This window comes from Octopus sinensis, linkage group LG4, assembly GCF_006345805.1.
Source record: "Octopus sinensis linkage group LG4, ASM634580v1, whole genome shotgun sequence".
Classification (NCBI taxonomy): Eukaryota; Metazoa; Mollusca; class Cephalopoda; order Octopoda; family Octopodidae; genus Octopus; species Octopus sinensis.
This window is the reverse complement of record NC_043000.1, coordinates 19014906-19029617: the sequence shown is the minus strand read 5'-3', so window position 1 is coordinate 19029617 and position 14712 is coordinate 19014906. Positions and strand designations below refer to the sequence as shown.

The window sequence follows — 14712 nt, the reverse complement described above, 5'->3', positions numbered from 1 at the left end:
ATTTATTTGTTTATAATACACCAAAAGGGATTCCGATCCGTCGGATATCCTGGAGTATTTCAAACACCGCGCGACCAATACAACATACACTTTGGACCAGCCCCTAAGCTTTAAATACTCGTAAGCGTTAACATCTCTGTATGCATAACCTCAATATTTCACTGGATGTACTTCAGTACCCAGTATGTTTATTCGACAAAAGCTGGTGTTTACAAGCAAATTCAACTCAACCTGGTTCTATCATTGACGTACCTGATTCTTTCCCGAATCATTATTATTGTTATTATTATTATTATTATCATCATCATCATCATCATCATCAGCATCATCATCATCATCATCATTATTATTATTATTATTATTGTATTACTTTTTTTTTCTTCTTTCAAATTTGCTTCCATTTCTTGCCGAGTGTCTTCCCGACTCCTAGGGCAAAGAAACTCATAGTATACATTGGTAGGCCATTAAACCAAACTCAGTAGTTCGTTCATTTTTTTTTGTTTTTTTTTTTTGTTAAATACATGAGCAGCAACAGTTCTCACATCGACAATGCTCTTCTCAATACGTGTGATGTACCAGTTAAGACAATCTTTTGCACTTCTTGCAGGGATGGTAAGCCAGGGATCATTCTCATATAATTTTCGGTTCCCTTCTTGATCATTCCTAGTGCTCCTACGATCACTGGTATTGTAACCGCCTTGAGATGCCACATTTTCTCAATTTCAATGAGTAGGTCTTTATATTTTCTGAGCTTGTCAAACTCTTTCGCTGAGATATTATGATCACAGGGGATGCTCATGTCGATCAATAAGCAAACTTTATTGTTTTCGTCTTTCACAACAATATCTGGTTTATTGGCCTTGATGGTTCGGTCTGTATGTACTGGAAAGTCCCACAGAATCGTTACATTTTCTCCTTCAGTTACAGCCTCAGGGTGGTGATTATACCACTTGTCGGCAGTTTTGATATTGTAATGCCGACTTATTAGCCAGTGGAGATATTGGCCAACTCTGTCATGTCTTAATTTATACTCCACTGGTGCTAAGACTTTACATCCAGAGATTAGGTGGTCCACTGTTTCAATCATGTCGTTGCAGAATCGGCATTTTGGGTCTGCTCCATATTTCATCACATTGGCCTGGTAGTTCCGGGTCAATAGGCTTTGATCTTGAGCAGCCAGGATGAAACCTTCGCTCTCTGCTTTTAGCCCTGAGCTCCGTAGCCACTGATGGGTTTGCTTCTGGTCAACATCAGCTTGTTTGCTGCGGGTCATATATTTGCCGTGCAGAGGTTTCTCCTCCCACCTATCAGCCAATTGCTCGTGCGCTTTTTTCATTGCCATCATTTTCGCCTTCTTTGCAACAATAGTTGCCGTACTTCCCTCGGGTTGTTCAGTTTGGGTATCCTGCACGAGATCAACAGCAAATTTTTTGCTTTCCTTGATGATAGAATGAAGCTTCTTTCGTCTCTCGTGATTTTCCACGAGCTTTAGCATCCAGTCATTCGATATTTCGAGATATTTGGCCAGTCCAATTGTGGTTGTTTTGTAAGCTAGTTCAAATTGGATCAGGCCTCGACCTCCTTGGGCTCTGGGAAGGTAAAGGCGATCTACGTCTGCCTTTGGGTGGTGCATCCTATTACAACTCAGCAGCTTGCGTATTTTTCTATCTATATTCTTTACTTCACTCATATTCCAGTTCAACACATTGTAGCTATAAGTAACAACTGGAACTGCTAAGGAATTTATAGCTAACACCTTGTTACGTGCATTTAGTTCAGATTTCAGGACTGCACGAACTCTCCTATAACATTCCTTCCTGATTTTCTCTTTCATGCTTGCATGCTGAATACCAGAGCCTTCATTTATCCCTAAATATTTGTATGTTTGTTCTTGCTCAAGCTCTCTTATGACTGTGTCAACATCTAACACGACTGAATTTGTGGTCTTCACTTTCCCTTTCTGGAAAGTGGCCTTGGCACACTTCTCAAGTCCAAACTCCATCCCGATGTCATCGCTGAATGCTTTCACGGTGCGCAATAGGCCTTCAAGTTCATTATTGTCTTTACCATAAGTTTTAAGTCATCCATATAAAATAGATGGCTTATTTTTTTATTGGCAATTTTATACCCATACCCTGTTCTGTTTAATTCACTTGTAAGGGGTATTAGGGCTATTCAGAATATTAAAGGTGAAAGTGAGTCACCTTGAAAAATTCCACAGTTGATGTTTATATTTTCTGAGGCAAGTACTCCATTAGAGTGGTATAATTGGAGATTCGTATTCCACAACGACATTGTGCTTCAGGAAGTTTGAAATCACAGGGGAAATTTTGAAGATGTCCAGCGATCTCAAGATCCATGGATGCGGTATACTGTCGAAGGCCTTTTTATAGTCAATCCATGCGGTGCTGAGATTTCTGCGCTTGTTGTGACAGTTCTCAAGGATCATACGATTGATTAGCAGTTGATCTTTGCATCCGTAAGAGCCTCGGCGGCACCCTTTTTGTTCAATGGAGAAAATATCGTTCTTCTCCATGAATGCATATGTTTTCTCCGCCAGGATAGATGTTAGGATTTTATACGTAGTGGATAGACAGGTTATAGGCCGATAGTTTTTTGGAAGGTTGGTTTCGTTATTCTTTGGGAGTAGGTAAGTAATGCCACTTGCTAACCATTCAGGTGTTTTCTTTGGGTCTCTCATAATTCCATTGAGCAGCGCTGAACTAGCTTACCGTGTGCGCATGGGAGCGATGCGAGCCAGAAATTCGGCACCCTATCTTTACCGGGGGATTTCCAATTATGGGCCTTCGTGAGTGCCTTTCTTAGTCTGTCTGCTATTGTGATGTCTTCCCATGCTTGTTGTTGTAAATTTTGGTAGGATCCTTCAGTTTGTATAATCCAGTCTGCATTTATGTTGTACGTCTTCTTGTCACTCCAAATCCTTTTCCAAAAGTTTTGAACTTCTTCCATGGGAGGGGGGGGTCTTTAACGGTTACTTTCTCCTTCCCTATTTCTCTGTAGAATTTTTTGGCATTGGATGTGAACAGCTTATTTTGCTTGTAAAACTTGTTTCTCTTCTCAAATCTTCGTATCTTTGGGCTTTTGATTGTACTTTTTTGTTCAGCGTTTCTTTTATTGATATCAGTTCTTCTCTTGGTGAGGATCCAAATTTTCTCTTCGTCTTTCTTCCTGTTCTAGATCTTACATCATTTCCACATATTAGTTCATTTAATATTGATATTTCCCCTCTCATAAATTCAATCTCTTTTTCAATTTTACTTCTCCAGGTTTGATTTCTTCCCAGGTTTTGTTTTCTTTGTTTTATTATTATTATTATTATTATTATTATTATTATTATTATTATTATTCAGTATTATTATTATTATTATTATTATTATTATTATTATTATTATTATTATTATTATTATTATTATTATTCAGTAGTTTTATTTTTATAGCGTGCTTTCACTTCACTACCGAGCGCAGCTCTGTGTGCCTTGGGTATGTGCTGTGATTTGTTGTGATGCTCTGATGGTTATTGTATGGAAAGTGTTCTGCGTAGGATGTGTGCAGTGCCTAGTAGTGCAATTTTCTGTATGTTATATGTGTTTGTAAGTCCTGGTGTTTTTGTTATGTATTTGTCTGAATATTTTTTTATCATGCCTCATGCACCTACTATGATAGGAATTGTTTCTATTTTTAGATTCCACATTCTGGTTACCTCTATTTCCAGGTCTTTGTATTGTGAGAGTTTCTCCATTTCTTTTAGAGACACGTTGTCGTCTGCCGGTATTGATACATCAATAAGAATACATTTTTTTTCTTCATGATCTCTGACAACTATATCTGGTCTGTTGGCTTAATTTCTCTGTCTGTGTGTATCGGCATATCCCAGAGTATGGTTGCTTTCTCGTTTTCTGTGACCTTTTATTATTATTATTATTATTATTATTATTATTATTATTATCATTATTATTGTGTGTGCACACGCGATATTTGTGTCGGTGTCATTGTGTTTGTGTTTTTCCGCCTACGATGTCACAACCGGTATTGGTTTTTTTGCGTCCGATTGAATAAGTGCCAAATTTTAACGGTCGGAAAGTAAATAGTGAAAGATAAAAAGATAAAAGATAGTTGACAACACCAATAAAAAAAAATTGAATATTTCCCTAATTCTAGATTATTTTCAGAAAAATAAATTGCTTGCTCAGATTAAGTCTGTCATTGTTTTAAAGTTTTGCTGCAAAAAATAGAATTTATACTTATTTATATCCAAAATCTAATAAGCAATTCCTCTATATTAATATATATATATATATATATATATATATATATATATATATATATATATATATATATATATATATATATACATATATATACATATGTATATATGTGTGTGTGCGTGTGCGTTGTGTGTGTTATATGTATGTATGTATGTATGTATGTATGTATGTATGTATGTATGTATGTATGTATGTATGTATGTATGTGTCTATGTATTCGTGTATGTTCGAATGTATAATGTATGTATATTTGTGTGTGTATATTAATCCTTTTAAGAGTACTGTCAATAGTAATTTATATATACTAATTCACATAATTTGTTTAAACTGTTCACAAAGATTTATTTTCAGAAAACCTTAATTTCATCTCTTGCTTAACAATCTAAAGTAACTTTAATGTCTGATAGGCCAAACGATTGCTTAGGCTACATTTGGAGAGGAGTGGCTGTGTGGTTGTAATGCTTGCTTCCCAACCATGTGGCCTGAGGTTCAGTCCGACTACGCAGCACCTTGGTCAAGTGTTTTTTTTTTTTACTATAGTCCCCAGCTGACTAAAATCTTGAATTTGGTTGATGGAACCTTAATGAATCCTCTGTGTGTGTGTGTGTGTGTGGTGTGTGTGTGTGTGTGTTTGTGTGTGTGTGTGTGTGTGTGAGTGTGTGTGTGTGTGTGTGTTTGTGTTTGTTTCCCATGACCGCTTGACAACCGGTTTTGACTTTGTTTACGTCCCGTGTAAATTAGCGCTTCGGCAAAAGAAACCTATAGAAGGAGTAGCAGGCTTAAAATATAAATTTTGGGGGCGATTCTTTCGATGAAACCCATCAAGACGGTGCCCCAGCATGGCCGCAGTCCAATGACTGAAAGAAAGATACAAGATAAACGATATCACTAATTTCGATGAATGGGCAAAAGCATTCCGATCAATATATTTTCACTCAAGGGTTAAACTTGTCAATGCAGGTAATCACTTCTGTATTCATCCAGGTTTGATAGATCGTGGAGATGCATGGCTTAGTGGTTAGAGTCTTCGGTTCACAATCGTGAGGTCGCGAGTTCGATTCCCTGCTGTGTGTTGTGTCTTTGAGCAAGACACCTTATTTCACGTTGCTCCAGTTCACTCGGCTGGCAAAAATGAGTAGCAATTATATTTCAAAGGGCCAGCCTTGTCACATTCTGTGTCACGCTGAATCTCCCAGAGAACTGCGTTAAGAGTATGCGTATCTGTGGAATGCTCAGGCGCTTGCACGTTAATTTCACGAACAGGATGTTCTGTTGAGCGGATCAACTGGAACCCTGGTCGTCGTAAGCGACGGAGTGCCATTTAGTTAGATAGATTGAACTTTTGCCACAGTCTTTTGTAATCCCACCTTTTAGTAATATCCCTTCTCTCGTCCATTTAGACATAATCGTTGCATTAACCATGACAGATTGATTCTATGTTTATCCACTTAGGTTCAAACTTCTTTCAGCTCTGTAATTAATGCAACTTCGGATAGTTTTACACGCAACTTTCTGTTAAGATGTTTCTGCACATGCTCTGTTAGATTAGAGCTGGGGTTTTGAGCAACTACATTCATGGATTTGATTCTTGGAATTCTTTTTCAGGTCTGTAAGACTTCACTTGGTTGGTATAGAACTCCTTCTTCTGGAAAAAAAAGTTGAACTTAATAATTCCTACAATGGAATTGATGAAGTATTGGCCCTTTTGTAGTATTCCTCGCAATATGGAGCTATTTAAATAATTTTCAACATAAATACCCTCTCATTTCTCTCTCAAATTGGTTCTTCATCACGCAGTAACTCCAACTCATCCATGTTTAGCTGTTACTTGCAAAAAATATGGTTATCATGTTTCACCCATGCTGTCCCTTGAATTTGAACTTTAGAAAATTTGCTTTCGTCAGGCTAAAATGATTGACAACCAAAATTCATTCTCCTTACTGCAAAACTCCTAAGCCAAACTGAATATTTCAGTAACATTAATTTTGAAACAATCGCTTTCTTTTTTATAACTTTTTGTTCATATCCAAGATCTTTCATCACTGTTCTTATGTCACATGATGGCATTTCCATAGAATTTGCAACCACTCTAACGTTGATGTATAAAAACATCCGGTTAAATGCTCTTTTTTGCTCTCTCAGAAACATTCTACCACCTCCCGGATCTCTTCTTAACTCACCAATGCTCTTCCTTAATCTACCATTTGATTATTTATTCACTGTTGGAATATTCATACCAAAAAAGTTGAGCTGTTTTTCGATTGGACAATCCACATAGATATCAGCTGATGATTTGCCTGCATTTAAATTTAAAGATATATGCTTTCCGAAATGGTTTTAAATGTCATTCATAAAGTTAAAGTTACAATTAATCCAAAACACAATAAAATTCATCTATTTTCCAAGAAAGAAGCAAATAATTAGAACAAGTTATCAGCTGGTTAAACACTTTTCATACATGTATGCATGTATGTCTGTGTGTATGTGCACATATACATACTCATATGTATAGATGTGTGTATTTATGTTTACATGTACGTACTCATACATATACATATGCGTAAGTATGTATGTATGTATGTATGTATGTATGGATGGATGGATGGATGGATGGATGGATGGATGGATGGATGGATGGATGGATAGATGGATGGATGGATGGATGGATGGATGGGTGGGTGGATGTTTATTTGTAGATTGCAGCCGACTTATCTATCAGCCTAACATTGCTACTAATTAATCTACTTAGAACAATTAAAATTTCTATACAATCATTTTGTTTATGAATAATAAAAAAAAATTATCAATTGATGTTTAAAATAATTTTTGTTATTATATATAGTCAGCAGAAGATCCAGTAGGTGGCCTCGTAATTCGAAATGCGAGAATTCAACATTCAGGTTATTACACCTGCATTGTGAAAAGTACTATTAACAAGATTAAAGCTAGAGCATTTCTTTCTGTCAAAGGTAAGAATAATTGTTTTCGTATCTTTCGTGCTTCTGTTATTGTCTCTGACCATCAGGCCTGCTTTGACTGAATAGACCCGTAAGCAAAGTTGTTTCAGCCATAATCATCTCATCTATTTCAGGCATGGTGCATCTATGACTACATTATCCGACGTTTCGTTTGCATTTTAAGACAGTAGGGTGTGGTTTCAAGGAGATTTGGCTCTTATTTCTAGCATGTTGAGAAATTATATAGAGGCTCCTTAGACGGTACACACTTATTGGTTTGTGACTTTTCACTAAGACTCCGCATTGATTCGTTGATATGGGTCACTAATATATATGATCAGCTGTTTTATATAAGGGATTTTGATTTAGGTATAAGGGTAGCAATTTGGAAATGGAGATAGATTATCGATGACACTGACTCGTCTACTTGACTGGTATTTTTATTTTGTTGTTCCCAGATAAATGAAAGCATGCCTCAGCGTAGATGAAACCCAGTGATTGAAACAAGCAAAAGCTGAAAGCAAAATTTACGATATTGTGCATTTAATAAGAAATATATATTGTGAGATGATCGATCGTCCGACCATATGCTTCTTCTTAATACACGTTTCGTGCATTAAGAAATCACTACGTTTAATTGATATTTTTTTATCTTGTTGCAGGTGCCCCAGGAGAAGTAAGCGGTTTAGCTGCTGATGGTGAGAACATCGGAAGATCATCGGTTCATTTGAAATGGGTTCCTCCACCAGATAATGGTTTTCCAATTAGCATTTATACAGTATACAGCCGTTCAATTGACCAGCCTGAGTGGAAACTTCAAAGATCAAGTAAGTCCATTATATTATATATAGCTAAAAGTACATGGTACATATCCATTAATCTTATATAGTATTTATATACTATGCCGTTATATTTTATGATTAGTGGACTTTTTCTAATTTCCTTCAATCTTTATAGAAATCCTTATGAGTAGCATCCGGATGGATGATACAGGGTTCCATTCAGTCACCATTTCTGGATTGCATTCGAACCAAGATTATCAATTTTGTATAAGTGCTGCCAATATCGAAGGTGTTGGAGACTTAAGCCGTCCATCAAGTAAGAGTTGTGCTTTCATTGCGTTTGCTTGTACATGTTTGCTCGCTTATAGTTTTTTGTGTTTCTGCATGTGTTCTATGCTATTTAATTTATGCTGTTAATCCGCAAACAATACACTACATCTTGAAGTTAATAGCATGGATCTTATTTTTATATATGTCTCTGATTTCTAGAGATCAAGCAACCCAGTCTGTGTATTACACTAGTGCATAGGGTTATTATGGTGTATACATATTTATTCCAGATGTGTCCATCTGTTTTTGTCCATTAGTAAGAACAACATACATATACTAACTTCATATAGCTTAGTACTAAGATATTTCCATAGTGTGTTATTGACTGGAGATGACACGTTTCAGAACATTCTGACATTAGCGCTTTCCACGTGGCCAGCCCTAAAGAGTATGATGCGGCATGGAAATGTTCAGGCAATGCGGAACACTTGTTGCGAGTTATTCACGATTACCTGTAATTAACACTAGCAAGTTGTGACGGTACAAATAAAATCAAATAAAAGACAAACGTGAAATAATGTGATTTGAAATTGTCTTGTCGCGATTCTCGTTATATCGCAATACTACACAGTGGCTGTGTGAGCTACAAAATCCTCGTCGCCACAGTTATGTCGCATGTTCGGATGTCCTCTACTCAAACTCTCGATGTCTAGACTTCTCCCTCTATATGTACGTATTAGGCTGGAGGCGCAATGGCCCAGTGGTTAGGGCAGCGGACTCGCGGTCATAAGATTGCGGTTTCGATTCCCAGACCGGGCGTTGTGAGTGTTTATTGAGCGAAAACACCTAAAGATCCACGAGGCTCCGGCAGGGGATGGTGGTGATCCCTGCTGTACTCTTTGACCACAACTTTCTCTCACTCTTACTTCCTGTTTCTGTTGTACCTGTATTTCAAAGGGCCGGCCTTGTCACTCTCTGTGTCACGCTGAATATCCCCGAGAACTACGTTAAGGGTACACGTGTCTGTGGAGTGCTCAGCCACTTACACGTTAATTTCACGAGCAGGCTGTTCCGTTGATTCGGATCAACCGGAACCCTCGTCGTCGTAACCGACGGAGTGCTTCCATCCACTTCATCGTCTGGGGGCGTCGACACAACAGAAATCCATTGTAGTCTTGATAACCTATTGACCTTCTAATGATTACAGTTGACATCTATTCTCTGTCGTTTAAGGTTATATCCGAACTTTGAGCTCACCTCCATTAATGCCTCCAAAAGCCGTAACAGGTGGAGGAGGAAAAGTAAAAACGCTTGTAATTGAGTGGTCGGTGAGTAAAAGCATTTATTTATTCTTTATCTTTGCATCATTTGCACACATAGATGTCAGTGAGGTTGTTCTTTTCTATAAGTGTGTGCGTAATACAACTCAAACCGTCTTAGACATTCAACAAACATTCAAATGTTACATTGCAATTGACTTTTAGGATAACTGTTGTGTTGATGATACTTACTAGAGGGGCAGAGACACTGTTCTCTTATCATCAAACAAAACGTCTGGTTTTTTTTCCTTATTGGCATGTCAAATTCGGAGAAAAACCTTGATTCTTGTGGTTATCTCCCTTCACATACGGACGTGTTCTCCATTACCACTTGGTTATAGCAATACCGTCTCTAGAGGCGGCGATGATTCTCATAACTCAAGAATATATGTTGTATTACATTTGTTTTGCTTGTTCATATACATACCATTGGTCATTCTTATTTCTCTTACCTCATTTTTGTTACGTGTATATATATATATATATATATATACAGAGAGAGAGAGAGAAAGAGAGAGTGAGAGCGGGAGAGGAAGAGATGCATACGTACAGACACACACACACACACATATATATATATATGTGTATACATACATACATACAACATACATACATACATACATACATACATATATATATATATATATATATATATATATATATATATATATATATATAGTGTTACGATATTTTTAATGACTTTTGTCAATGTTATGAATTTTTCTTTTTGACATTGATAGCCGTTACTTTTAGCTTACTCTAGAAGCAAATTGCGCTTAATTTTGTTTACAGCTGTTAGTTCAATGTCAATTTTAACATGGATTGAAAAAAACGAACATTTTCACCATATTTTGCTTTTGTATTTCCCTAAAGGCAAAAGATAATGTGAAGTTTATGGTGTTTATTGCTTAACAGAATGCACATGTCAGAAATGCTTTAAAATTTTCCGTTCTGGAGATTTTTCACTCGAAGATGACCAACGTTCTAGTCGACCTACTGAAGTTGATGTTGACTGAATCAAAGCCATGTTGAATCTGATTGTCATATAATTGTGCGAGAAATTGTAGAGAAGCTAAATGTATCACACGCAACAATTGGAAATCATTTGAAATGTGATGGACTCATTAAGAAGCATTAAGTTTTAACATTCTACTTCACCTCTGCTGTTTAGAGCAGTAGTTGGAAGGAAGGTGACCATGACAGAGAAGTTTGTCATGGCCATACCTACTCAGAGGCCTATGCAAAGTTGCAGAATGTGTATGGACAGGAGTGTATGAGCCACACACAAGTATACGAGTGGTTCAGAGGTTTCTAAGATGGCCGAAAAAATGTCGAAATTGACGAACGTTCTGGGAGACCCGCAACTAGCAGAATTGAGAAAAACATAGCAAATATGCGTACAGTTGTGAGGGGAAATCGTCGAATCACCATCCGTGAGTTACCAGAGGATATGCAGAAATAGTTACGGTTCAGTTCATTATCACTGAAGATTTGGGTATGAGACGCGTGTCTTTCAAGTTTGTGCCAAAACTACTTACAGCTGTCCAAAAAGACCCTCGAGTTTCAGTTGGACAAAATCTTGATTGAATCGAGAACGATGAAAACGTTTCGAAAACTTTGCGTAGGCCTCTGAGCAGGTATCTCCAAGCTTTTGGCAAAATTTGAGGCAGATACGCTGCTTAACTTTGTCTGTCATAGGCAATGCTATGATCACACGTTACGCACCTTCCTTCTAAGCACTACTGTAAACAGCGGAAGTGAGCTAGAATAGTAAAACTCATGCACAACAGGGTCAATCCATGCCAAGCGGTCTTATTCTGCGTGATTTAGCTTCGTTACTATGGCAACAGTCCAGATACTTATTGATCAGACCACGTATATTCGACGGGATTCTTTCAGTTTTCGACAACCAAATCAACTCACAAGGCTTTGATCAGCACGAGGTTATAGTAGAAGACATTAGCCTAAGATACCGCAGAGTGAGAATGAACCTGGAAACATGTGATTGGGGAGCATACATTTTCATTCTTTTAATGTTCTGTTTAGTGAGTCTGTTCTTACTTTTGATGGAGTTTTGTTTTGATTTGTGTTATTTTGGTGGTGACTTACCAGTAATTGTTTCTTTTTCAGCCTCTTGAAATCTGGGAACAAGGTGGTCCAGGGATCGGATACAGTGTCTACTGGAGACTCAAAACAAATATAGGCGAAAATTGGTCAAACGTAAGGAGCTATTCTAGCGGTTATATTTTTGTTAGCCTTATTGAATAAATATTTGTGCAAAAGTATGCCCGAATATATACTTTTCTGTAAGCCATTGCTTAAATGTGTGTATGTGTGTGTTCGTTTCCATGCGTGTTTGCATACCCCCACACACACATGCACACATTTTTTTTCTCTCTATTTATTTCCGCGTGTACCTTTCTGCTGAAGAGCGTAGGGTCGAAACGTAAAAGACTTCCTCACATTCCAGAGCGTCAAATATTACACCTGCTTGCTGTTTATATACCTGTCTTCGTCTTTTGTTTCTCTGTAAATTTCAACTATATATATGTATATATATATATATATATATATATATATGCACACACATATATATAGTTGAAACTATGACATCATAACCAGCCAGACAAAGTCTTCGCTACATTTGCGGCACCTGTCAGAGGGATTGTTTGTCCAGGATAGGACAGTCACAGCAGGAGATGTATTAGGACGTGAAATGTAAAACCTGGACTAGATTATTTTATGCGCAGCTCCATTGTCTCCCGAGAAAAAAGGATGCCAACAATATATATATATATATATATATATATATATATATAGCAATGTAGGTGTTTACTAACACCCTAGTCACATTAGTGATCATTATAATTGTCCTTTTTGATAAAACATTGCAGAATGCTGTTTATATTAATTTTATATATTCACATTAGCAAATTGCTAAATCATCTAATAATTTGGATGACGGAAACGTAAATACTAATAGCGAAATGAGTCCGGAAAAGGCTGAAAAATCGAGTCAGCTTCACTGGTGAGGCAACGGAAATTTCCAAAACTGATGTCCGTATTAAGAATTCTCGATCGGCATTTTTCGGACATGTGGGGTATGTGCCTGCCCACATACCCCACCCTCAGCCTAAACCACACCCTACCCTTGCTTTCGTCCACACCCCACCCACTCTCGTCTCCCCCACTTCCCAACACCACTTCACAATACATTGCATCACATCACACCACCACGCAAACACTAGCACTGATCACTTCCCAGCCCCACATCTTCACACCTACACACACGCACACGTCAAGGTCACCAGCCCTCTTCCACACGCACATACATACTTTCTTACACACCTTCGCTTTGGGATCACCACTACTTTATTATCTCCCCTTCTTCCTAGCTCTCCTGTGTCACCCTTCTGTCCGGCATTCGCCATGATAGATCGCTAGCGACTACACATTCTTTATTTTCTCTCATTGTTTCTTTCTGTGTTCCTTTTGTGGAAGAGCGTGGGCTCGAAACGTCAAAGACTTTTCCCTTCCCGAACGTTAAACTAATACATCTGTTTGTTGTCTACACCACTTGTCTTCGTCTTCTGTTTTTTGTGAATTCTCTCCCCATATATATCTATATATATATATATATATATATATATATATATATATATATATATATATATATGTTTCTTTATTACCCACAAGGGGCTAAACACAGAGGGGACAAACAAGGACAGACAGATTAAGTCGATTACATCGACCCCAGTGCGTAACTGGTACTTAATTTATCGACCCCGAAAAGATAAAAGGCAAAGTCGATCTTGGCGGAATTTGAACGGCAGACGAAATACGGCTACGCATTACGCCCGGCGTGCTAACGTATATATGCGTGTAGGTGTATAAGAGAAATTTGTGCAGCAAATAAAACAAATGTATAAGTAAGATAAGTAAATCTATAAATCAGTAGGTATGTATAAGAAACTATCTATTCTGTTTGCTATTCCAGGTTTTGAAGCGAGTATATCTATCTTTGGAAAGTTTATTGGATCTTCTAAGTCTTAGTTAATCACTGCATCTTTTGTGTTCCATATTTGTTGTTGGAACACAATCAATATTCTGTTGTAGAATTAGTTAGGTAAAGATTTCGAATATACATTTGTATTAAACAAATATACATTAAATGAAATCATAGAAATAAGATAATGTAGAAAGAAGAAAATAAGCTGAAGACATATTGCATACTTATCTTGATATATTTCTGTGATTTCTCTGCTAATGTAAAATGTTCTTTGTTGTCTAATTGTAATCAGTATGGCTCAGCACTGACAACACAGACTACAGTATGAATTGTATTCCTGTAAGCTATGTTTCCAACGGTGTTTAAGTCTTAGAGAATGAGTGTTACGTTGGCATTATATAGGCAGAATCGTTAGCACCCTGGATGAAATGCGTAGCGGTATTTCGTCTGCCGCTACATTCTGAGTTCAAATTCCGCCGAGGTCGACTTTGCCTTTCATCCTTCCAGGGTCGATAAATTAAGTACCAGTTACGCACTGGGGTCGATGTAATCGACTTAATCCGTTTGTCTGTCCTTGTTTGTCCCCTCTGTGTTTAGTTCCTTATGGGTAGTGAAGAAATAGAAATAGGTATTTCGTCAGCTGCTACGTTCTGAGTTCAAATTCCGCCGAGGTCGACTTTGCCTTTCATCCTTCCGGGGTCGATAAATTAAGTACCAGTTACGCACTGGGATCGATGTAATCGACTTAATACCTTTGTCTGTCCTTGTTTCTCCCCCTCTGTGCTTAGTTTCTTGTGGGTAGTAAAGAAATAGGTATTTCGTCTGCCGTTACGTTGTGAGTTCAAATTCCGCCGAGGTCGACTTTACCTTTTATCCCTTCGGGGTCGATCAAATAAGTACCAATTACGCACTGGGGTCGATATAATCGACTTAATCCGTTTGTCTGTCCTTGTTTGTCTCCTCTGTGTTTAGCTCCTTGTGGGTAGTAAAGAAATAGGTATTTCGTCAGCTGCTACGTTCTGAGTTCAAATTCCGCCGAGGTCGACTTTGCCTTTCATCCTTTCGAGGTCGATCAAATAAGTACCAGTT

At 37.6% G+C, this 14712-nt stretch overlaps 1 protein-coding gene across 1 annotated transcript in view; it reads left to right on the top strand.

Moving 5' to 3' along the window:
* Positions 1-14712, top strand: part of LOC115210764 (contactin-like) — an 87317-nt gene that overhangs the window by 49497 nt on the left and 23108 nt on the right. Inside the window, exons 14-18 of the mRNA XM_029779481.2 lie at positions 7129-7255; positions 7906-8070; positions 8201-8341; positions 9529-9623; positions 11745-11834. Coding sequence (XP_029635341.1) covers positions 7129-7255; positions 7906-8070; positions 8201-8341; positions 9529-9623; positions 11745-11834 — 618 coding nt within the window. The remainder of the gene's footprint in view (positions 1-7128; positions 7256-7905; positions 8071-8200; positions 8342-9528; positions 9624-11744; positions 11835-14712) is intronic.